Consider the following 25,389-nt stretch of genomic DNA (forward strand, 5'->3'; position numbering starts at 1 on the left):
AAAAAAAAAAATAACATCCCCAATTAACATAGTAACATAGTACATAAGGCCGAAAAAAGACACTTGTCCATCCAGTTCGGCCTGCCATCCTGCAAGTTGATCCAGAGGAAGGCAAAAAAAAAAAAAAAAAACCCTGTGAGGTAGAAGCTAATTTTCCCCCACTTTAGGGGAATAAAATATTCCTTCCCGACTCCAATCAGGCAATCAGAATAACTCCCTGGATCAACGACCCCTTTCTAGTAGCTATAGCCTGTAATATTATTACGCTCCAGAAACACATCCAAGCCCCTCTTGAATTCCTTTATTGTACTCCCCATCACCACCTCCTCAGGCAGAGAGTTCCATAGTCTCACTGCTCTTACCGTAAAGAATCCTTTCCTATGTTTGTGTACAAACCTTCTTTCCTCCAGACGCAGAGGATTTCCCCTCGTCACAGTCCTGGGGATAAATAGATGATGGGATAGATCTCTGTACTGACCCCTGATATATTTATACATATTAATTAGATCTCCCCTCAGTCGTCTTTTTTCTAAAGTGAATAACCCTAATTTTGATAATCTTTCAGGGTACTGTAGTTGCCCCATTCCAGTTATTACTTTAGTTGCCCTCCTCTGGACCTTCTCCAGCTCTGCTGTGTCTGCCTTGTTTACAGGAGCCCTGAACTGTACACAGTACTCCATGTGTGGTCTGACTAGCGATTTGTAAAGTGGTAGGACTATGTTCTTATCACGGGCATCTATGCCCCTTCTGATGCAACCCATTATCTTATTGGCCTTGGCAGCAGCTGCCTGACACTGTTTTTTGCAGCTTAGTTTGCTGTTTATTAAAATTCGTAGATCCTTTTCCATGTCAGTGTTACAGTGTTTTACCATTTAGTATGTACGGGTGACTTGCATTATTCCTTCCCATGTGCATAACTTTACATTTGTCAGTGTTAAACCTCATCTGCCACTTATCTGCCCAAGCCTCATGTCTATCCAGATCCCTCTGTAGTAGTATACTGTCCTCTTCAGTGTTAATTACTTTACACAGTTTAGTGTCATCTGCGAAAATTGATACTTTACTATGCAAGCCTTCTACAAGATCATTAATAAATATATTGAAGAGAATAGGGCCCAATACTGACCCCTCAGGTACCCCACTAGTGACAGTGACCCAATCTGAGTGTGTACCGTTAATAACCACCCTCTGTTTTCTATCATTGAGCCAGGTACTTACCCACATACAGATGTTTTCACACAGTCCGAGCATTCTCATTTTATATACTAACCTTTTATGTGGTACAGTGTCAAATGCTTTGGAGAAGTCCAGATATACGACATCCATTGATTCGCCGCTGTCAAGTCTAGAACTTACCTCCTCATAGAAACTGATTAATCACCTCATCTCCCCTAGCTTAAACACCATTAATGACCAGGCCACTTTTTACACTTCTGTACTACACTACTTTCACCGTTTATTGCTCGGTCATGCAACTTACCACCTAAATGAATTTTACCTCCTTTTCTTCTCACTAATAGAGCTTTCATTTGGTGGTATTTCATTGCTGCTGACATTTTTACTTTTTTTTGTTATTAATCGAAATTTTAATTTTTTTTTTTAAAAATTACATTTTTCACTTTCAGTTGTAAAATTTTTCAATCTAAACGACATCCATATATAAATTTTTCTATAAATTTATTGTTCTACATGTCTTTGATTTAAAAAAAATTGGGTAAAAAAAAAATGGTTTGGGTAAAAGTTATAGCGTTTACAAACTATGGTACAAAAATTTGAATTTCCGCTTTTTGAAGCAGCTCTGACTTTATGAGCACCTGTCATGTTTCCTGAGGTTCTACAATGCCCAGACAGTAGAAAAACCCCACAAATGACCGCATTTCGGAAAGTAGACACCCTAGGGTATTCGCTGATGGGCATAGTGAGTTCATAGAACTTTTTATTTTTTGTCACAAGTTAGCGGAAAATGATAATTTTTTTTTTTTTCCTTACAAAGTCTCATATTCCACTAACTTGTGACAAAAAATAAAAACTTCCATGAACTCACTATGCCCATCACGAAATACCTTGGGGTGTCTTCTTTCCAAAATGGGGTCACTTGTGGGGTAATTATACTGCCCTGGCATTTTAGGGGCCCTAATGCGTGAGAAGTAGTTTGAAATCAAAATGTGTACAAAATGCCCTGTGAAATCCTAAAGGTGCTCTTTGGAATGTGGGCCCATTTGCCCACCTAGGCTGCAAAATAGTGTCACACATCTGGTATCGCCGTACTCAGGAGAAGTTGGGCAATGTGTTTTGGGGTGTCATTTTACATATACCCATGCTGGGTGAGAGAAATATCTCGGTCAAATGCCAACTTAGTATAAAAAAAAATAGGAAAAGTTGTGTTTTGCCGAGATATTTCTCTCACCCAGCATGGGTATATGTAAAAAGACACCCCAAAACACATTGCCCAACTTCTCCTGAGTACGGCGATACCAGATGTGTGACACTTTTTTGCAGCCTAGATGCGCAAAGGGGCCCAAATTCCTTTTAGGAGGGCATTTTTAGACATTTGGATCCCAGACTTCTTCTCACGCTTTAGGGCCCCTAAAATGCCAGGGCAGTATAAATACCCCACATGTGACCCCATTTTGGAAAGAAGACACCCCAAGGTATTCAATGAGGGGCATGGCGAGTTCATAGAATTTCTTTTTTTTGCCACAAGTTAGCAGAAATTGATTTTCTTTGTTTTTTCTCACAAAGTCTCCCTTTCCGCTAACTTGGGACAAAAATTTTAATCTTTCATTGACTCAATATGCCCCTCAGCAAATACCTTGGGGTGTCTTCTTTCCAAAATGGGGTAATTTGTGGGTGTTTGTACTGCCCTGGCATTTGAGGGTCTCTGCAATCATTACATGTATGGCCAGCATTAGGAGTTTCTGCTATTCTCCTTATATTGAGCATACGGGTAATGTTTTTTTTTTTTTTTTTTCGTTCAGCCTCTGGGCTGAAAGAAAAAATTAACGGCATAGATTTCTTCATTCGCATCGATCAATGTGGATGAAAAAATATCTGCCAAAAAAAAAAGAGGGGAAAGGCGTCTGACAGGACATAGGAGCTCCGCCCAACATCCATACCCACTTAGCCCGTATCCCCTGGCAAACCCGATTTCTCCATTCACATCAATCGATGTGGATGAATAAATCATTGCCGGGATTTATTTTTATTTTTTTATATACAAAGTGTTTGCCAAAGCATATGAACACCGCCGCCCCCTCAGCTCATATGCCTTGGCAAACGTATCTTTTACTGCAGAGGAGAAAACTCGTCTTGCAGCGCCGCATACACCGACTTTGGTGTAATCTGACAGCAGCGCAATGCTTCTGTCAGAATGCACATCAGTGCTGCAGCTAGTCGATCGGTTGGTCCACCTGGAAGGTAAAAAAAAGAAAAAACCAGGCCGCAACGCAATAAATTTATTAACTTTATAATAACATTTGAACGGAACATATAAACGTTATTTAACTTTTTGAACAGAATGTTAACTTTTTTGCTTACCAGTGTTTTTTTTTTTTTTTTTAACCTTTATAGGACAAACCTCTCCTTCCCCATGGGACAATGTGCAAAGCGCAAATCGCCCAAAGATTTGGCGAAGTACATTATGCACTTTGTCCCTGGTGAAAGCAGAGGTTTGCAGCAGCTGTGAGTGAAAGGGCCCTAATATCCCTGTGTGCCTGTCCTGTGAGATGCAATCCCTATGCTAAGTGTACCTGTGTGTGGTACTTCCGGAAACACTCCCCAAAGCATAGGGCAGGGTGGTCAGGGCAGTCAGGACAGAAATAGCGGGTGTCACACCTTATTCCACTCCTGCTACAGACACAACATCTTTTTTGGGGTGACGGTTGGGTTGACGTACCAGCAACGACATTGGGGAAATGTTGCTCGTGTAGACGACTCACTACACTGGTGGTTGGGGCCACGGAACCTCCTGGATACATTTGTGGTTATAGCCTGTGGCCCTTTCACAGAGCTTATACAATTTGACCCCATACTGGGCGCGCTTGCTTGGGATGTATTGTTTGAAGCCAAGGCGCCCGGTAAAATGTATAAGGGACTCGTCTACGCAGATGTTTTACTCAGGGGTATACAAATCTGCAAATTTGTTGTTGAAGTGGTCTATGAGGGGTCGAATTTTGTGGAGCCGGTCAAAAGCTGGCTGGCCTCTGGGACGGGAGGTGGTGTTGTCGCTAAAGTGCAGGAAACACCGGATAGCCTCAAATCGTGCCCTGGACATAGCAGCAGAGAACATGGGCATGTGATGAATTGGGTTCGTGGACCAATATGACCGCAATTCATGCTTTTTGGTTAGACCCATGTTGAGGAGAAGGCCCAGAAATTATTTTAATTCGGAAACTTGGACTGGTTTCCACCGGAAAGGCTGGGCATAATAGCTTCCCGGGTTGGCGGCTATAAATTGAGTGGCATACCGATTTGTTTCTGCCACAACTAAGTCCAAGAGCTCCGCAGTCAAGAACAGCTCAAAAAATCCCAGTGCCGAACCGATCTGAGCTGTCTCAACCCGAACTCCAGACTGGGCGGTGAAAGGGGGAACTACAGGTGCAGCTGAAGTTGGGGACTGCCAATCAGGGTTTGCCAGCACCTCAGGGACTCTAGGGGCTCTACGGGCCTGTCTGTGCGGTGGCTGCGACGGGGTAACTATTGCACGTGCCACCGTACCAGCTTCAACTGCCCTTCTGGTGCTCGCCACTTCACCATGTTGTATGGCAGTGCTGGTACTAGGTCCAGGGAGGGCTGCGCTGCTGGTGTATGCCTCACCACGTAATCAGACAGCGCCAGCCCCACTCTCTGCCCTTGAAGCGGATCCTGCGCAACCTGTGGTCTAGCAACAAGGGGCCGGGTACGCCTGGTGCTATCAGGGACCTCAACCTCCTCGTCCGAACTTTGTGTCAGACTGCCACTGCTTTCTACAGGTTCATATTCTGACCCGCTAGATTTGTCAGATGAGGGTTCCCATTCCTCATCCGACTGGGTCAGAATCCTGTAGGCCTCTTCAGAAGAATACCCCCTGTTTGACATTTGGACTACTAAATTTAGGGGTATTCCCTGAGGCTACCTAAGAAAAAAAGCAAGCTTACAAATGGGAGGCTAGCGAAGTATCGGAGGCCGCTGCGATTGATAAAAAATATCAAAACTGATTTTTTTTTTTATCGCCACAGCGCTTGTAAAGTTATTGTGCAGTGATTAAAAAAAATATATATATTTTTGTCACTGCGGCGGGGCGGGCGTGGGTGAACGCACACGTGTAGGCTACCGATTAGGCCTGATCGGGCAAACACTGCGTTTTGGGTGGAGGGCGAGCTAAGGTGACACTAATACTATTATAGATCTGACTGTGATCAGTTTTGATCACTTACAGATACTATAAAAGTACAAATGCTAATCAGCGAATCAGTGACTGCGGTGCTGTGGACTGGGCGCTAAACGATCGCTAACTACCTAACCAAGGGGCCTAAACTATCCTAAAACCTAACAGTCAATACCAGTGGGAAAAAAAGGGACAGTTTACACTGATCACTTTTTTCCCTTTCACTAGTGATTGACAGGGGTTAATTGGGGTGATGGGGGGTGATCTGGGGGCTAAGTGTGCTGTTTGGTTTACTCACTGTGATGTCTGCTCCTCTGCTGGAACCAACCGACCAAAAGGACCAGCAGAGGAGCAGAGAAGCCATTTAACACCTTATATTTATAAATATAAGGTGTTAGATGGCTTGTGATTCGTTTTTTTTTAAATAATCAACCTGCCAGCCACGATAATTGGCTGTCAGGTTGATGACGAACTTGTCCTGTAACTTTTGCCGGCCCGCGATGCGCATGCGCGGGCCGGCTTTGAGCGAAATCTCGCGTCTCGCGAGATGACGCGTATATGCGTGACTCTGCCTGGAGCTGCTGCCTCCGGAACGCGATCCTGCGTTAAGCGGTCCGGAGGCGGTTAAATTAGTTTGACCGATCCCTCACGAAGCCATACTGATATGGCGTTATTTGCTTATTTCCGTTGAGATGCTCTAAGATAGCATCTCTCAGAAAATCTTCATACAGTTTACCCACAACAGATGTTAAACTTACCGGCCTATAGTTTCCAGGCTCTTTTTTTGGACCCTTTTTGAATATTGGCACCACATTTGCCATGCGCCAATCTTGTGGGACATTCCCTGTCAGTATAGAGTCTGCAAATATCAGAAATAAGGGTCTGGCTATGACATTATTTAATTCCCTTAGGATACGGGGGTGTATGCCACCCGGTCCTGGCGATTTGTTTATTTTAATCTTTTTAAGTCGCTGATGTACAGTACAGACCAAAAGTTTGGACACACCTTCTCATTCAAAGAGTTTTCTTTATTTTTATGACTATGAAGGCATCAAAACTATGAATTAACACATGTGGAATTATATACATAACAAACAAGTGTGAAACAACTGAAAATATGTCATATTCTAGGTTCTTCAAAGTAGCCACCTTTTGCTTTGATTACTGCTTTGCACACTCTTGGCATTCTCTTGATGAGCTTCAAGAGGTAGTCCCCTGAAATAGTCTTACAACAGTCTTGAAGGAGTTCCCAGAGATGCTTAGCACTTGTTAGCCCTTTTGCCTTCACTCTGCGGTCCAGCTCACCCCAAACCATCTCGATTGGGTTCAGGTCCGGTGACAGTGGATGCCAGGTCATCTGGCGCAGCACCCCATCACTCTCCATGGTCAAATAGCCCTTACTTTCAAAGTTTTCCCAATTTTTCGGCTGACTGACTGACCTTCATTTCTAGACCACCTCAGCTCCCCTAGCTTAAACACCCTTAATGACCAGACCACTTTTTACAATTCTGCACTACACTACTTTCACGGTTTATTGCTCGGTCATGCAACTTACCACCCAAATGAATTTTACCTCCTTTTCTTCTCACTAATAGAGCTTTCATTTGGTGGTATTTCATTGCTGCTGACATTTTTACTTTTTTTGTTATTAATCGAAATTTAACGAAATCTTTGCAAAAAAATGACATTTTTCACTTTCAGTTGCAATTTTTTTTTTTTAAAAACTACATTTCTATATAAATTTTTCTCTAAATTTATTGATCTACATGTCTTTGATAAGAAAAAAATGTTTGGGTAAGAAAAAAAATGGTTTGGGTAAAAGTTATAGCGTTTACATACTATGGTACAAAAATGAGAATTTCCGCTTTTTGAAGCAGCTCTGACTTTCTGAGCACCTGTCATGTTTCCTGAGGTTCTACAATGGCCAGACAGTACAAACACCCCACAAATGACCCCATTTCGGAAAGTAGACACCCTAAGGTATTAACTGATGGGCATAGTGAGTTCATAGAACTTTTTATTTTTTGTCACAAGTTAGCGGAAAATGATGTTTTTTATATATATATTTTTTTCCTTACAAAGTCTCATATTCCGCTAACTTGTGACAAAAAATAAAAAATTCTAGGAACGCACAATGCCCCTCACGGAATACCTTGGGGTGTCTTCTTTCCAAAATGGGGTCACTTGTGGGGTATTTATACTGCCCTGGTATTTTAGGGGACCTAATGCGTGAGAAGTAGTTTGAAATCAAAATGTGTAAAAAATGCCCTGTGAAATCCTAAAGGTGCTCTTTGGAGTGTGGGCCCCTTTGCCCACCTATGCTGCAAAAAAGTGTCACACATGTGGTATCGCCGTACTCAGGAGAAGTTGGGCAAGCAGGGTGAGAGAAATATCTCACTAAAAGACATCTTTTACCATTTTTTTTATACAAAGTTGGCATTTGACCAAGATATTTATTTCACCCAGCATGGGTATATGTAAAATGACACCCCAAAACACATTGACCAACTCCTCCTGAGTACGGCGATATGACATGTGTGACACTTTTTTGCAGCCTAGATGCGCAAAGGGGCCCAAATTCCTTTTAGGAGGGCATTTTTAGACATTTGGATCCCAGACTTCTTCTCAGGGCCCCTAAAGTGTCAGGGCAGTATAAATACCCCACATGTGACCCCATTTTGGAAAGAAGACACCCCAAGGTATTCAATGAGGGGCATGGCGAGTTCATAGAAGATTTTTTTTTTTTGGCACAAGTTAGCGGAAATTTATTATTATTATTTTTTCTCACAAAGTCCCTTTTCCGCTAACTTGGAACAAAAAGTTCAATCTTTCATGGATTCAATATGCCCCTCAGCGAATACCTTGGGGTGTCTTCTTTCCGAAATGGGGTCACATGTGGGGTATTTATACTGCCCTGGCATTTTAGGGGCCCTAAAGCGTGAGAAGAAGTCTGGAATATAAATGTCTAAAAAAATTTACGCATTTGGATTCCGTGAGGGGTATGGGGAGTTCATGTGAAATTTAATTTTTTGTCACAAGTTAGTGGAATATGAGACTTTGTAAGGAAAAAAATTAAAAATAGAAATCAATTTCCGCTAATTTGTGCCCAAAAAATGTCTGAATGGAGCCTGACAGGGGGGTGATCAGGGAGTCTATATGGGGTGATCACCCCCCCGTCATTGATCACCCCCCTGTAAGGCTCCATTCAGATGTCTGTATGTGTTCTGCGGATCCGCGGTGTCCGTGTTTTGCGGATCCACGGATCCGCAAAACACATACGGACGTTTGAATGGAGCCTTACAGGGGGGTGATCAATGACAGGGGGGTGATCAGGGAGTCTATGTGGGGCGAGCACCCCCCTGTAACGTTCCATTCAGACGTCCGTATGTGTTTTGCGGATCCGCGGTGTCCGTATGTGTTTTGCGGATCCGATCCGTGGATCCGTAAAACACATACGGACGTCTGAATGGAGCCTTACAGGGGGGTGTTCAATGACAGGGGGGTGATCAATGACAGGGGGGTGATCAGGGAGTCTATATGGGGTGATCACCCCCCTGTCATTGATCACCCCCCTGTAAGGCTCCATTCAGACGTCCGTATGTGTTTTGCGGATCCGATCCGTGGATCTGTAAAACACATACGGACGTCTGAATGGAGTCTTACAGGGGGTTATCAATTACCGGGGGGTGATCAATGACAGGGGGATGATCAGGGAGTCTATATGGGGTGATCAGGGGTTAATAAAGGGGTTAATAAGTGACAGGGGGGGTGTAGTGTAGTGTGGTGCTTGGTGCTACTTATTACAGAGCTGCCTGTGTCCTCTGGTGATCGATCCAAGCAAAAGAGACCACCAGAGGACCAGGTAGCAGGTATATTAGATGCTGTTATCAAAACAGCGTCTAATATACCTATTAGGGGTTAAAAAAAATCACATCTACAGCCTGCCAGCGAACGATCGCCGCTGGCAGGCTGTAGATCCATTCGCTTACCTGCAGTTCCTGTGTGCGCGCGTTCACAGGAAATCTCGCGTCTCGCGAGATGACGCGTATATGCGTCCAGGAGGATTGAATCGACCGCCGTTGGAACGCAATCCTTCGCTAGGCGGTCGGGAAGCAGTTAAAGTAATGATGGCCACTCGTTTTTCTTTACTTAGCTGCTTTTTTCTTGCCATAATACAAATTCTAACAGTCTATTCAGTAGGACTATCAGCTGTGTATCCACCTAACTTCTCCTCAACGCAACTGATGGTCCCAACCCCATTTATAAGGCAAGAAATCCCACTTATTAAACCTGACAGGGCACACCTGTGAAGTGAAAACCATTTCAGGGGACTACCTCTTGAAGCTCATCAAGAGAATGCCAAGAGTGTGCAAAGAAGTAATCAAAGCAAAAGGTGGCTACTTTGAAGAACCTAGAATATGACATATTTTCAGTTGTTTCACACTTGTTTGTTATGTATATAATTCCACATGTGTTAATTCATAGTTTTGATGCCTTTAGTGTGAATCTACAATTTTCATAGTCATGAAAATAAAGAAAACTCTTTGAATGAGAAGGTGTGTCCAAACTTTTGGTCTGTACTGTATATATAGATAGATATATATATAGAGAGAGAGATACATTAAAATGGTGCCATTAAAACATGTACCACAAAAATCAACTCTCATATGGATTTATGGATGTGAAAAAAATACAGCTGTTGGGATGCCAAGATAAAAAAATAAAATAAAAAAATAAAATAAAAATTGCTTGGTCACTTAGGTGCACAATGCATACATGAGAAGGAATTACAGTTGTTGTTTATTTTTTAGTTACTGAATGCATATTTTCATCGAGCATCTAAAGAAGAAAAGGAGGCTTTTCTAAAGAAAAGTGGTTTCTGTCTGCTTGCCAACCAGTTGTATCTCCATCAGGGAAGTCACGAGGTTTTAGAATGCTTATTGGAAATATTCTTTGGACGACGTATTGGACTGGATGAGGAGTAAGTATTGATAATGTTTATTATTTATTTTTATGTTTTAACTATTGTATTTTACATAGTCTGCTGCTTAGTGATGGACGAACATCGGCCGGGACGATTCGCTAACACGATCAAATGTTCACGATCCGCAAGTTTGCGGTGGGCCCCATTCACTTTAATTTGCTGGCGAATCTGAAAAACCTTCAGGTCATATTTTCAGCCACCAAATATTTACTAGATGTGCACAAATCGTCCCACAACATACAGTGACATACCAGAGGGGGATCAAAGGCAAAAATTCCCACAAAAATATGTATTTTAATCAGGGGCCATTTTTATGCGACTTAAAGGGAAACTCTAAAAAATGTGCCCTGCTGGAGCCTAGAAAAGTTTTATTTTAGGCCACTCGAGTTAATGCTCCAAACATTAGCCATTTACCGGACAGAAAACATCAAGTGATTATGTGGCTGGAGGTATATTAGATGGTCATTGGATATCAATTTTATTGCAGGCCAGTGGACTACAGGCCCCAAAAATTATTTATTCACCATACAGAAAAGATCATTATGTTGCTGGAGGTACATTAGGCGATCACCATATAACAATTTTACTGTTGGCCAGTTAGATTACAGGACCCAAAAATTATGCATTCACCGTACAGAAAAGATCAAGTCATTATATGGCTGGACGTACATTAGGCGGTCACCGTATAACAATTTTACTGTTGGCCAGTTAGATAACAGGCCCCAAAAATTATGCATTCACCTTACAGAAAAGATAAAGTAATTTTGTGGCTGAAGGTATATTAGACGGTCATTTGATATCAATTTTACTGCAGGCCAGTACAAATACTTGTCAAATACATATGTTTAAAATAGCCATGTTTTTAATCCAATTTTATATTTTTAGTTAACGAAATTCCCCCTCTTGAAAAAAACCCCCAATGGTAATAGGTGAAATTCAATTAAACATGGTTGTCACAGGTGTTGAATTCCTCCGATATCCATGCCTCATTCATTTTTAGAAATGTGAGGTAGTCCACACTGTTGTGGGCTAGGCGAGTGCGCTTATCGGTCACGATCCTCCCTGCTGCGCTGAACGTCCTTTCGGACAGGACACTCGACGAGTGGCAATCCAAGAGTTCCAAGTAAAATTGTGCCAGGTCTGGCCACAAGTCAAGCCTGCACACCCAGTAGTCAAGGGGTTCCTCACTTCTCTGAGCGTCAACATCGGCCAATAACCTGATGTAGTTTGACACCTGTCGGTCTAGGCGTTCCCTGAGGCTGGATCCGGAGGGCGGCTGTCGATGGGTTGGCTGCAAGAATGATCTCATATCCGAAGTGACCAACACATCTTCAAACCGCCCTCTTCTTGCATGTGCTGAAGGATTGGCACCCGCAACTGTTTCTCTGTGGGTGGAAATTCCTCGGCCAGCGCCCGCAACAGCAGAATGCAGCATCTCTCGAAGCAAGGCCTGGAAATGCTGCATTCTGACAGCCCTCTGTGATACTGGTAACATGTCTGCCATTTTGTGTTTGTACCAGGGGTCTAAGTACGTTGCCACCCAGTACTGGTCCTTGCCCTTTGTGATTCTTATACGGGGGTCCCTCTTCAAACACTGGAGATTGAAGGCCCCCATTTGCACTAAATTAGACGCGGTGTAGCTGCCTCTCTCCTGCTCATCGCAAGGAAAATGTTGTCCTCGGTCTCCTCCCCCCATCCATGGACAACACTAATGATCCCAGAAAAGTTTAAAGCCTGCGCTAACTGCCGACATGGCCGCACGTGTCTGAGAGCTGCTCCGGCTCCATAACTCCATCCGGAGTAATCCTGAGCTGGTAACAAAGCTATTCTCACTCTAACCTGAGCCAATGAACCCCCAGAGACCGTACATCCTGGTCATGGGTCCCAGCAAGGCACAACAAGCGGCGGATCGCCTGAAGGAATTTGCCCACCAGGAGTCACAACATGGCGCCGCCGTTACCTCCTCTCCTCGTGCACCGATAACCAGGGGAGAAGCTGGACAAGCCCCAGCGACGGAGACGGAGGAGGAACCCGAACTTACCCTGCAGACTTCCCACAGTCAGCTGATGGCAGCTATCATGGAATGCCAGTCGTCACTTACAGGCAAGATAGAGGAGGTCAGAGTGGACCTGGGCCTCTTGCGCCATAACGTTCAGCAATTGAGGGAGCGGGTTCGGCTCACAGAGGAAAGGGTGTCAGAGCTGGAGGACTCGACCAGACCCTTGGCAGCTAGGGTGTCTGCTGTAGAGGGAGCCGTTGAAATGTGGCGTCAGAAATGCGATGACTTAGAAAACCGCTCGAGAAGAAATAACATACGCATATTGGGAATGCCTGAGAGGTTTGAGGGATCCGATCCTGCTTCATTTTTAGAGGGATGGTTCAGATCAACGTTCCCGGACGCATCATTCTCGGCAGCCTATGCAGTGGAGAGGGCTCACCGGGTCCCTGGTCGGATGCCCCCACCTGGGGCTCCTTCAAGACCGCTCCTTGCCCGCATGCTTAATTAGCGGGATCGCCACCTCATTCTTTCCAAGGCAAGAATCAAGCAAACCATCATCCTCGGATCTGCTAACATCTCCTTATATCCGGATTTCTCAGCAGAGCTACAGAAGAAGAGGGCTACGTTTATATCTATAAAGAAACGTTTGCGTAATCTCGATTTGCAATATTCAATGGCCTATCCGGCCCGTTTGAGAGACCTAGATGGCGGGAAATCGCATTTCTTTAACAACCCTAGGGAGGCCGAGGACTGGCTCCTAGTGAGACCCCGGAATGCGCCCCTTGAGATGAGGTGACACTTCAGTAGAAGTAATAATATATGTTCTGGATCCGGGTCGGGACTTGCTCATCATATGTTTCTTCTTATTATGAGCGTTGGGGGTTCTATTGGACTACCATATGAACATTACATCTGTCAGCAAACGGGTGTGAGAGACCCGTGGGTATGTCTGACATATGTCTCAGGTTATGTTTAAGATGCAATAAGCTACTGACCATGCTTATAATTAATATTGGGAGCCAGCTCTTTCACCTGCACTTGTTTATATCATCTCTACACTGTGCAGGTCCCCCACTATCATGGTCACAAATGTTCCATGCTTCAAATATTTTTATTGCCCGGTTCGCTGGGATTTAATGTTTAGTTTTCAGTTTAACTGTTTATATGTCAATTGGTGCATCATCTATTGCTATAGTATACACTACTGTGGTAGGCTTACTGCATGTGAATATGGGTTTTCTGGCCTATTTTATTCAATGATATCTACACAGAACACATGGCATCTGTAACATGTATGTCCTGGAATGTGCGTGGTTTAGGAGGTCCCATGAAGCGTATGGCGGTATTCGCACAAGTCCGTATATATAATCCACACATACTATGCCTCCAGGAAACCCATATTACAGCCGAAACAGAGGGCAGATTGCATAAACCATGGGTACAATGGGCAAGAAGTGCATATGATACATCATATTCTAGTGGCGTGTCCTTACTGGTTCACCGATCAGTCAGGTGGGAGATACAACAGGAGGTGATAGATCCTGAAGGCCAGTATGTCTTTGTATTTGCACATTTGAATGGCGTGCCCTATGTTATACTAGGTGTGTATATACCTCCTCCTGCTAGCCTCTCTGTCCTACAGGCTGCGGCGGGCTTTGCAGCTCAGTTCCCATTCGCCGGGGTATTGTGCATGGGGGACCTTAATTTGGTAGGAGACAAGACATTAGATAGGTTTCAGGCCAATCCCTGTGCGGATGGCATACAATCGGGTGATTCGCGACTTAAACGCTTCATATCGGAGCTGGGGTGGCTAGATGTGTGGAGGGAAAGAAACATGTCTAATAGAGAGTTCTCTTGCTTCACGCCCTCTAAGGGGGCGCTATCCCGCATAGGTTATCTGTTAAGTGATGTGCAAGCTTATCTCACAATCTCTGATGTGAAGTATGTACCTCAGGGACCGTCTGACCATACGCCTATTGTGGGGACGCTGCTCCCATCTGATGGGGGGTCGCGTGGCCACGGTCTCCGCATTCACCCATTCTGGCTGTCCCTGATTAACATAAATGACCGTATACCTGACCAGTTGAGAGTTTTCCTAGATCTTAACACAGAGGGAGATAGCGATGTTCTTATACTATGGAATACCCTGAAAGCTTTTATGAGAGGATGCGTCAAATCATCCATATCTTATATTAAGAAGACCGCGATGCTTAAGGAAGAGGAGCTGTGTGCAATATGTAAAACAGCAGAGAATGCATACGTTTCTGACCCCTCTGAAGAGAATAGACTAGATTGGATGCAGAAAGGCAGGCATTATGTTATGCTTGCAAGAAAAGAGCGACCACAAGCTCTTCTTCATTAAACAACAAGCTTTTGAGCAAGGTAGTAAAACAGGGAAGGTCCTAGCACAGGTTGTCAGACGCAACACTATGGCTCCTCCGATTATTCGCATCCAGAATGAGGATGGAACCGTAATGGAGGACCCTGGTGGAATATTAAACAGATTTTGAGAATTCTATAGTGAACTATACTCCTCAAGAACTCAGTATACATTGTATGATCTACGAACGTACTTAGAGGAGGTGGCTCATCCTCAATTATCCCCCTTGGATAGGGGGCTTCTTGACGAAGAGATTACGCTAGAGGAGGTAACTGCTGCGAATAAAGGTTTAAACTTGGGAAAGTCCCCAGGCCCAGACGGCATTCCCTTGGAGGTATATTCTAAATATGAGGATATCTTTGGACCTCAGCTGCGCAAGATGTATGCTTCTCCGGACAGTGGCAAGTTACCAAATACACTATATGACGCCTCTATCTAGATTACAAAATCTTGACTAAGATTTTTGCAAATAGATTGAATAGAGTGATTGCCTCAATTGTCCATGAGGATCAATCTGGGTTCATACCAATATCAGGAGCATAGCAATATCAGGAGAGCCCAGGTGGTGGCGCAGGTGGGATGTATGGACGGCAGACAGTGGGCCTTGGCATCCCTAGATACAGCCAAGGCATTTGATTCAATTGAGTCGGCGTTCCTATTGCATGTCATGGAATGTTTCGGCTTTGGTCCCACTTTTATCAAATGGATAAGGGTACTCTATCACCGGCCTACATCCAATATTATGGTCAATGGTTCCTTGTCCTCTACCTTTCCTCTGAACAGGGAAACCCGGCAGGGATGCCCCCTATCTCCACTGCTCTTTGCAGTGGCAATTGAACATTTAGCCATTAGAATACGCCAAGACAACATCTTTAAAGGGGTGTCAACAGGAGGCAGGGAGGATAGACTGGGGTTGTATGCAGACGATCTTATTCTGTTCATGGACTCAGTAGATTTATCCCTACCAAGGGCAATTGATCTGATCGATAGATTTGGTAATTTTTCTGGCCTACGCATTAATTGGTCCAAATCGGCCCTCATGCCATTATGGTCCCCGAGCTGGCCTCCTGTATATCACAATCTTATGGTGGTGGAACATTTTAAATATCTGGGTGTCATTATCACCAAGGACCCAGCAATGTCACACCAGCTTAACATTGTCCCTATTGAATCTTATGCTGTAGACAAATTCAAGTCCTGGACCACATTGCCTTTATCCATAATGGGCAGATTGAACCTTATCAAAGCATTATATCTATTAGGACATGCATGCACCCCAGTTCCGAGGAGTTTCTTTATAAGCCTACACTCTGCTATAGTGAGATTTGTGTGGGGAAAGGAGAGAAGGTAGCTGGCCTTTGACAACTTGCAGAGGGGTTGGCAGCAGGGAGGAGCGGCCATGCCAAATTTTTTTCTTTATTTCCTGGCAGGACAGCTTAGATTTTTGACCACTTGGGTTTCGCAGACTCCCTTGCCAAATTCAGAATTTTATCTGAAATGTCATTTGGGTCTGTCAACCTTGTGGCCGGTTCTGGAAAACTTACAAACAATAGAAGGCCGAATACTACCCATACACAGGTTAGCTCATCAGGTTTGGGGAGCTGCTAAGCTTCAGCAATACCAAGACCTTCCTGAAGATATAGTATTATGGAATAATCCTATGTTTCCACACTTGCAGCACTGTGAAGGGAGATCTATCTGGGAAAACTATGGCGTGCTCACATTGAGGGATCTGTATGAGAAGGGCGTTCTATATTCATTCTCTCAGTTACAGGAGAAGTTTGGAGTTTTGCGGCCTCACTTCTACAGATTTCTGCAGTTACGACATGCTCTTCAGTCTCAATTCCATGGGATAACAAGAAGTATTTCCAAATACCCATTAATAGGCATACTCAAGACACAGGGTCCAAGGGGGATGATCTCGAATCTTTACACACACCTTCTTGATCTCAAAGTACGATCCAAACCTTTGTTGGTGGAAGCTAGGTGGAAGGAGAAGGTGACACAGATCACTGATGAGGAATGGGCTGAAGCTTTGAGTGCACCATCAACTGTCGCCTTCCCTCAACAACAGGCTTATTCAATTATTCATTCTCCACAGGAGTTACCTGACACCCACCAGGTTACACAAGATGGGCAGATTAGACCACACGAGATGCCACAGATGCGCTGAAAACAATGCGGATTTTTGGCATCTTATCTGGGACTGTCGATACGTACAACCCTTTTGGATAAAGGTAGTGGATACTTTATCCACTTTAGTCAAAGAGGTGATCCCATGTTGTCCTAAAATTTGCCTTCTGGGGGTAGTGGATAGTGATACCCGTTCCCTGTATGTTTGCATCTTTTTAAGAGAAACTCTATTCCTAGCCAGGAAAGCTATAGCTTTACTTTGGAAGGCGGATAGACCGCCGACCATAGGTCACTGGAAAGCACTGGTAAGCCAGATATTGCCCTATGAAAAAATAATGTATAGCAATAGAAAATGTCCTCAGAAATTTTAAAAGATTCAGGGTTCTTGGTGTTCTTCATCAGCTACTGCAATGCCATCCCTTATGCTCTCGGTGCAAAACGCATAATATTACCTACCTCAGTACTTCATTGTTTGTGTGGGGGAGAGGGGGTGGGGTGGGAGGGGACTGTACTTCATTTAGAGATACCACTGGTTGTACTCCTTTTTTTTTTTTCTCTATGTCGCTTTCAAATGTCCTAATTGAGGAAATGTACCTCATATAGATTGTACCAGGAGACTCCACTTTTGAGTATGTATATTCACGTGTATGTAATATGATATTGTCACATATGTAATTCTACCAATTTTCATTTGTTATTCTCAATAAAACGAGTTAAAAAAAAAAAAAAAAAAAAAAGCCTGCCCCCAGGCACCATCTGCCTCTGACTTCTCGACTTCTCTTCAGACTCCTGCTGACTTGTCTCCGATGGAGTAGCCCCCCCTTGGGAATTCATTCAGCATTGTGAGTTCTTCATCTTTCTGCTCCTCGATGGATTGATCAATGGTACGATCCAATGCACACCCGAGAAAGAAGGTGTAATGTACGATGTCACTGATGGCGCCCTGGCGGTGACTGACCTGATGGCCGCAGAAGTGCGCATGCGATGCGCATGCGCATCCACTGGCACGATGAAAAAAAAACAAGCTCCCAGAACCTGTCCTGCCACAGAGTTCGTACGGGTAGTCGTTAACGGCGCGTTTCTACCAGTAGCCTATCAAGCATATACAAGGTGGAGTTCCAGCGCGTCGGACAATCACAAATCAGACGTCTGACGGGCAAGTGGTGTTGCCGCTGAACGTCAGCAAGGTGAGCCAAGGCCGTGTAAGTTCTTCTAAAATGGCCAGATTTTCCTGGCCTGCCGCAAGACTTTCTTGACCTCGGGTTATTTGGCAACCAATCGCTGCACGACTAAGTTCAGGACGTGTGCCCTGCACGGCACTTGTGTCATTTTGCCCTGTTTCAGCGCGCTCAGCAGATTGGCACTGTTGTCACACACTACTTTACTTTACCAACTGTCAAATTGAGCGGGGTTAGCCACTGATTGTCCTGTTACCGCAGAGATGAAAGGAGTGCAGGACCATTGTGGCTCTTGGCTTCCAGGCACAACAGACGCAGCACAGCATGGCAACGTCTCACCTGGCACGTTGAATAGGTTTTGGGGAGCTGGGGCGTACAGCGTAAGAGGTAGTAGCAGTGGAAAAGGAGGAGTCAACCGAGGAGGAGTTGAAGGATGGAGGAGGAGAAGAAGAGGCAGGCCTGCATGCAATCCTTGGCGGTAACACCAAATCCACACGGGTGCCAGGGGTTGCATGCTTGACAGACGTCAGAATGTTCACCCAGTGGACAGTAAAAGTTATGTACCTTCCCTGCCCGTGTTTGCTAGACCACGTGTCTGAGGTCAGATGTATCTGGGTACCAACACTGTGTGCCAGAGATACATTCACTTGCCGCTGAACATGGCCATTTAGCTCTGGGATGCCCTCCTGGGAGAAATATTTTTTTTACGGAGACCTTCCATTGCGGTGTGCCAATGGCCACAAATTTTCTGAAGGCCTCTGAGTCCACCAGTTTATATGGCAGTAGTTGGCGGTCTAGCAGTTCCAACAAGCCAGCGGTCAGCCGGTTGAGCAAGAGGGTTATACGGCGCCATCAACTTTTTACGTTCGAACATTTGGGTCACAGAAGCCTGCCTTTTGCCAGATGAACGCGACAACGGCACAGTGGAAGGTGGAGTGGAGGACAAATGGGAGGAGAAGGAGAAGAGGCAGGACGTGGAGCGCCGGGAGTGTGGCTTTGTGGATTCTGACGGTGTTGCTCCTATTGGGCTCGGTGATGGGAGGCCAAGTGCCTTCTTAAGTCGGTCGTCCCTAGGTGAGTGTTGGGCTTAACGCGACTTATGCGTTGACAGCACAGGCTGCAGATGGCAACACTATTGTCAACAGTCGACACGTTAAAAAAAGCCCACACTGCAGAGCCATGTGTCGGCGTCCTGGGAGCACCAGATTTGACTGTGCATGGTGGATGGCTCGCTTCAGATACATTTGCAGTCTGCTTTTTGCCTCCTGTGCACTGCGAGCTCTGCCTGCTTCTCCTACTTCTACCCCCTATCTGCTGCTCTGTCTCTCCCTCTGAACTCCCCTCCTCTTCCTCTCTTATTGGCATCCACGTGACATCCATCGACACATCATCATCGTCACCTTCACCACCACTGATATTAGAGATCTCGGAATAGGCAGCAACAGCAGGGACCTCCGTCCTTGGGCTGATCTGGGTACTGACGTCAGATCGCTGCGTGGCGGCTGTTGCTACCTCCTCTTCCTCATCCGATGCCAAGAATGGCTGCACAACGGTAAGATCTGGGAATGGATGGGAAAATTATTCCTCTGACTAGAGTGGAGGGGCTATGGTGGTGGTGGTGTCTTTGGGGGTGCACACAGCAGAAAGTGAGAGGAGGGTGCAGATACAGATGATGAGGAGGGTGCAGAATCGGAAGGCTGAGTGAGCCACTCAACCAACTCTGGTGTGTACTTTGACGTAATCGCACGCACCTTCTCCAACTTCCAACTTAGGCTCCGGCCTGGTGTACCTGCCCGACCCCTACCACCCCTGCAGAATGGCCTGCCTCTTCCTCTACCTGTCATTTTCAAAATGACCATTTGACAAAGTCCCTATTGAAGAGCAGTATTTGTGGAAGCAGGTATATTAAACCCCTTAATCACTTTTTTGGGGGGGCAACAGGTATATCACACCAGTTGCAATTAGTTGTTCCAATAGCGTTTGTCCTTCTGTATAGCTGCGGTGTCGCTGCAGAACCACACACAACTGCTGCACAATACAAATGCACTATATAGAAATTATATTATAGGTATATCACACCCCTTCCTAAATCAGTTTTTTTCGGGGGAACTGGTATATTACACCAGTTGCAATTAGTTATTCCAATAGCGTTTGTCCCTCTGTATAGCTGCAGTACCGCACACAACTGCTGCACTATAATATACTTTCTATGTTAGAAAGTATATTATAAGTATATCACACCCCTCTGTATGTTACACCTATCGATAGCACACCTATACCAGTCCTTAAAATAACTTTTGTGGCCCTATTAGCTTTGGTGTCCCTAACAGTCTGTTCCTGCTCCACACAGCAACCTCTCACTACACTGGCAAAAGACTGAATGTAATATAGCTGCCAGATCGGGTATATTTATAGGGTAGGGGGTGTGTCCATGTGCTGAAACGTCTCAATTGGTTGTCCTGTCCCACCTGATGGATGTGTCATAGGTCAAAGTTCTGCACAATACAAAAGAATATGGCGCCGGCGGACATTGCCATATGTTTGCCTGTTAATCGAATCGTGATCTAGCAAAGTCTGCTGCGAAACGACCGCCGGGCGAACCGCAAGGCCATCTCTACGGAGGACGACTCGTGTGAAATACAGTATATGGGCCTATTGCTCCTAATAGTGATTCATATCATTTGGTCATCTGACCATAAGGCGTCCCTTTACACGTGCTGTTAATTTAAAACTTAGCTTTTATTTTGATTCTCATTAAATTGTCTACACATACAAAACGTGACCTGCAAAACACTGAGAGACTGTTTAAAAATCTCAGTAGTTAGTAGGCAGATACCCTTCATTCTATTTAGAATCTAATCTACGTGAAGAGTCACTATTTGTTTCCTTCACAGTGATACTCTGCTATTTTGTAAAAATGTAACACTGCAATAATCAGTCAGTGCGCGCTATGACCAGCTACATATCATTTCTTCTGTATCCACTACTTCCCACTCATTGCCTTTGAAGGGTACACTGCCTCCTACCGTACTAAAACACACATACACTGCCACCCGACATGTTTCGCCGACAAACCGGGCTCCTCAGGGGATCGAGCATGGTCAATATGTCCGGCCGCATGATTTGAGCACTGCGGACTTTATGCAGCTACAACCACTAATCCTGCTGACATCCTGCATTCCCTGACTGGGAACTGAGCCTTCGTCTCCCTGGGAAAATCTTTTGATGACTCTAAGCCTCATTGTTTCCACATTTTGGTGGACCTTAATGCTGATCTGGAGCTCCTGGGAGTGCTCACCTATGCCATTTTCCCGCTGCCTCTCTGCCCCATGTGCTGCTTCCGTGAGGCGGTATTCACTGTTGGCCCTCTGCTACTTGTGGATTTACTTCAAGACATCCATACAATCTGCTGCAGCCCCAGGAGGACCAATCACCATTGGTAGCACCTAACACTCTGGCACAATAGGCCACGTGTGGTAGAAGCTGCTCTCTCTCATGCATGGACAAAGGGGTTAAGAGGGACCTCTTAGCGGAGCATATTCCATCTCTGAATAGTCTGTGTCTGTACTTTGAGCTAAGAAATCATTCTGTGAGGGGCTTTTTCAACTCGTTCATCATTACCTCCATACCTAGGCGACAGAAAAGCTGTGCCTAAGAAGCAGTAAGGAGCTGCACAAGACAGGCTACCTCAAGGGAATATGCCAAGGAGGACTCCCAACCTGGGAGAGTCCTAATAGACCTAAAACACCTAATAGAGTGTCTCAGGGAGACACCAACAGCAGGGAGAACCGAGGGAAAACATGCTAACCCTGAAACATGTCTCTGCTGCCATACAAACCTCTACAGGCTCTCTTTCTTGTAAAATAGACAATTTTAAAGTCGATGTTGGCCTTCTCAGGAAAGACCTTCAGAATCTTAGAGGCCGAGTCACCCATGCTGAAGAGCATATTTCACTCTAAAGGACCGCACGGCCCCCAAGTTAGCCATGCTGCAAGATATGACCCCCAAGACTGAGTCGCAGCACCAAAAGGCCGCTCCTGAAAAAATAATTTGTGTATTATTGGTCTGCCTGAGAGGTCCAAAGGCCAGAATAATTATTTTCCAGAGCCTTTATTTGTGGCAAAACCTCCTACCCCTGGGGCACATCCCATACTCTTCTTGGCTTGTTGACTCAACTACAGAGACCGAGACACTGAGCTCCTGTCAACCAACAGGCTTGTTGAAATTAAATTTGAAAACTCCTCGGTATACTTAGAGAATTATAGAAACCATTGGGCTACTTTCATCAGTGTCAACCATCGATTTGAAGGAGCTACAGATTCCCTACTTGATGGTCTACCCGGCAAGTTTGAGAGTTGTTAAGGTCTGTTTCTTTACTACTCCAGCTGAAGCAGATTCATGGTTGTCTATTCATTGTCTCCCTATTATATGTTTTTGATGATTTTGATGATTATTTAAATAGCTATTTTTTAAAGGGATATAATTTTACTCACCGTTTTTTGTTGGTATTACTATGTAACTATGTTACTATTACACCTCTTATAGTGTTATGCGTGAATATTCGAATTGCGATTTAGAATCGCAACTATCGCCACTTTGAGAATTTGCGAATATTTAGAATATAGTGCTATATATTTGTATACATGAATATTTTAATCACAATTATTTTTTGAGAATTTATCGCGAATATCGATACTTATCAACATCCCTAGCAACTCCCAAATGCCCCTAAATACATCACTTAAAAAAGTGCCATACAGAGAGTCTCCGAAGTGCTCCCAAATGTCCTACCAATAGTAATAATTCTGTCAGAGACTGACCTTATTAAAAATAGTGCCCCTTACAGTGCTCCCAATAGTATTAATGTTCTCCAAGAGTGCAATGCCGTCTTTATTGTGCACAATAATAATGCCCCCCACAGTACCTCCAGTAGTACTAATGCATTTATTTTGCCCCCTTTTAGTGCCCCTGTATTATTATAATGTCCCCCAGTAGTGACCCCCTTATTTATAATGTTCTCCCCTCTGTATTGTCCCAGTAGTGACCCCTGTATTATGCCCCCCAGCAGTTCTTTGTATTACTAACTGCCTATTCTTGTCCGCAAAATGGACAAGGATAGAACAGGTTATATTTTTTTGGCGGACCACGGAACGGAGCAACGGATGTGGACAGCACCTCATCAGGAGCATGCACAGGCGTTGTAGGGAGGTCATACTGGCACGTGGAGGCCACACACACTACTCATTTTGACTTGTTTTAAGGACATTACATCAAAGTTGGATCAGCCTGTAGTGTGTTTTTCCACTTTAATTTTGAAGGTGACTCCAAATCCAGACCTCCATGGGTTAAAAAATTTGATTTCCATTTTTTTTTTTTGTGTGATTTTGTTGTCAGCACATTCAACTATGTAAAGAACAAAGTATTTCAGAAGAATATTTAATTATTTCAGATATAGGATGTGTTATTTTTGTGTTCCCTTTATTTTTTTGAGCAGTGTATAAAATTCGTATGGAAGTCCGTCTGAACCGGGGGTAGAATTGGCCGAGCATGCTTTCATTGCCCCTTCGAGCTCCTGAATCGGCAAATCAGCCTCAAGTGGGTTCTTTTGGACTGCAGTGATAGTAGGAAAGGCAATATTATCTAGATAAGAGTCCATCCTTTCCTCCGTGATCCTACCATCGGCTCTATAAATGTCCGAAAAGTAGTCCTGGACAGCCCTCCTCTATGGAATCTTGATCAGTCACGGTCCTTCCGTTGGCCAATCGTATATTGTCTATATTCTTTTTAGGGTCCTGGCTCGTGATCACTCTGGAGAGGAGTTTCCCTGGTCGCCCTGACTCTGTGAAATATTTTTGGCCATTAAAGAATAGTCTCTGTTGGGCCTTTTCCAGCAGGAAGTTAGAATATGCTTGTGTGGTCTCCTGCATTATTTCCCTATTTTCCTCTGAGCGATTTATATAGAAGGTTTGTGTTGCTAAAGAGGCTTGTTTTTTTAGATTGTCCTCACTTTCCCCATATTCCTTTCTTAGGTTTGCGATGCTACTAACCATTATTCCCCTCATATATGCCTTGAAAGTATCCCATACTACCTGAATCTTGGTTAACCCATAATTGGCATCCCAAAATTGATCGATTTCCCCCTGTATTACATCGTGGTTCTTCAATATTGACTACCAATAGGGATTCAATCTAAAGGGAAGCCTCACCATTTGTTTATCCTGGGTCAAGCAAAACTCGAAAGGAGCAATGGTAAATGGTCCGAAAATGACCTAGTTTCATACTTCAGTCGTTTTACATAACGTAGATATTTCTTATTGATCAGGGCATGATCTATTCTGGACATGGATTTCCCTCGTTTACTAATACATGAGAAGACCCTTTCCCACCAACCCAGGGTTCCCCAGATATCTTCAAACCCAGCCTCCGATCAAAACCGTGCCAGGGGGGACCCCTCAACGGTGGTCTCTCATTCGACACCCATAGACACCCTATCTGTTGTGGGATTCATTACACAATTAAAATCCCCCATGATCAGTGTAGGGCATTCTGACCATTTGTCCATATACTAACCGGGAATTAAGTACTGAGAAGGAAAAAGGGGGTGGAATATAGACAAATGCCAGAATACACATCTTCCCCGCGAGCCTACAATATAGGAATACAAATCTCCCCTGTTGGTCAACAGATGATGCCTCGCACAAAAAGTCGATCGCTCTGTGAACAAAGACTGTCCCTCCCCTGGAGTGGCTAGAAAAAGTAGAATGATACGTGTGCGCAGCCCATCCCCTGGTGGCCAACCTGGAGGTCTCCCTAGTAAGATGTGTTTCAGTCAAGCATACAATTGCTGGGAGATGTTTACGTATCCAGTCAAAAACCGCTTGTCTCTTTCTTTTATCTCCCAGACCCCTAACATTCCAAGTAGTGATTCTGATAGACATTACACATAAAGGTTAGAAGAAGAGAAAAAATAAAAATAAAAAATCACCCTTCCCCCACTAGACGCATCGCAGCCCATCCCCCCCAATCCCTCCCGCATCCCCCCCACCCCAATCCCTCCCGCATCCCCCCCACCCCAATCCCTCCCGCATCCCCCCCACCCCAATCCCTGCCGCATCCCCCCACCCCTAAGCCAAATAATCCACCGCAAAGCAGCAGATCTCTTACCTATGACCCTCCCTCCCCCCCACCCCGCCCGCTCGACACTCCCCGCTATATGACCAAAAGAAGACAAAAGTACATAACAGCAAGAAAAAAAAAATCATCTGCAGGCTCTTTTTTTCCTCAAAGGCCTAACCAGTTAGATTTCCATATTATTTTGTTCAAGCCAGTCGGCAGCTCTATCCGGTGTAT

General features: G+C 44.6%; 1 protein-coding gene across 2 annotated transcripts in view; it reads left to right on the forward strand.

Moving 5' to 3' along the window:
• The window catches only part of LYST (lysosomal trafficking regulator), a 736,927-nt gene that overhangs the window by 340,647 nt on the left and 370,891 nt on the right, over positions 1-25,389 (forward strand). For both annotated transcript variants that reach the window (XM_040429442.1, XM_040429443.1), the window contains one exon: positions 10,177-10,346. In XM_040429442.1, coding sequence (XP_040285376.1) covers positions 10,177-10,346 — 170 coding nt within the window. The remainder of the gene's footprint in view (positions 1-10,176; positions 10,347-25,389) is intronic.

The sequence above is a fragment of the Bufo bufo genome, chromosome 4, assembly GCF_905171765.1.
Source record: "Bufo bufo chromosome 4, aBufBuf1.1, whole genome shotgun sequence".
Classification (NCBI taxonomy): domain Eukaryota; kingdom Metazoa; phylum Chordata; class Amphibia; order Anura; family Bufonidae; genus Bufo; species Bufo bufo.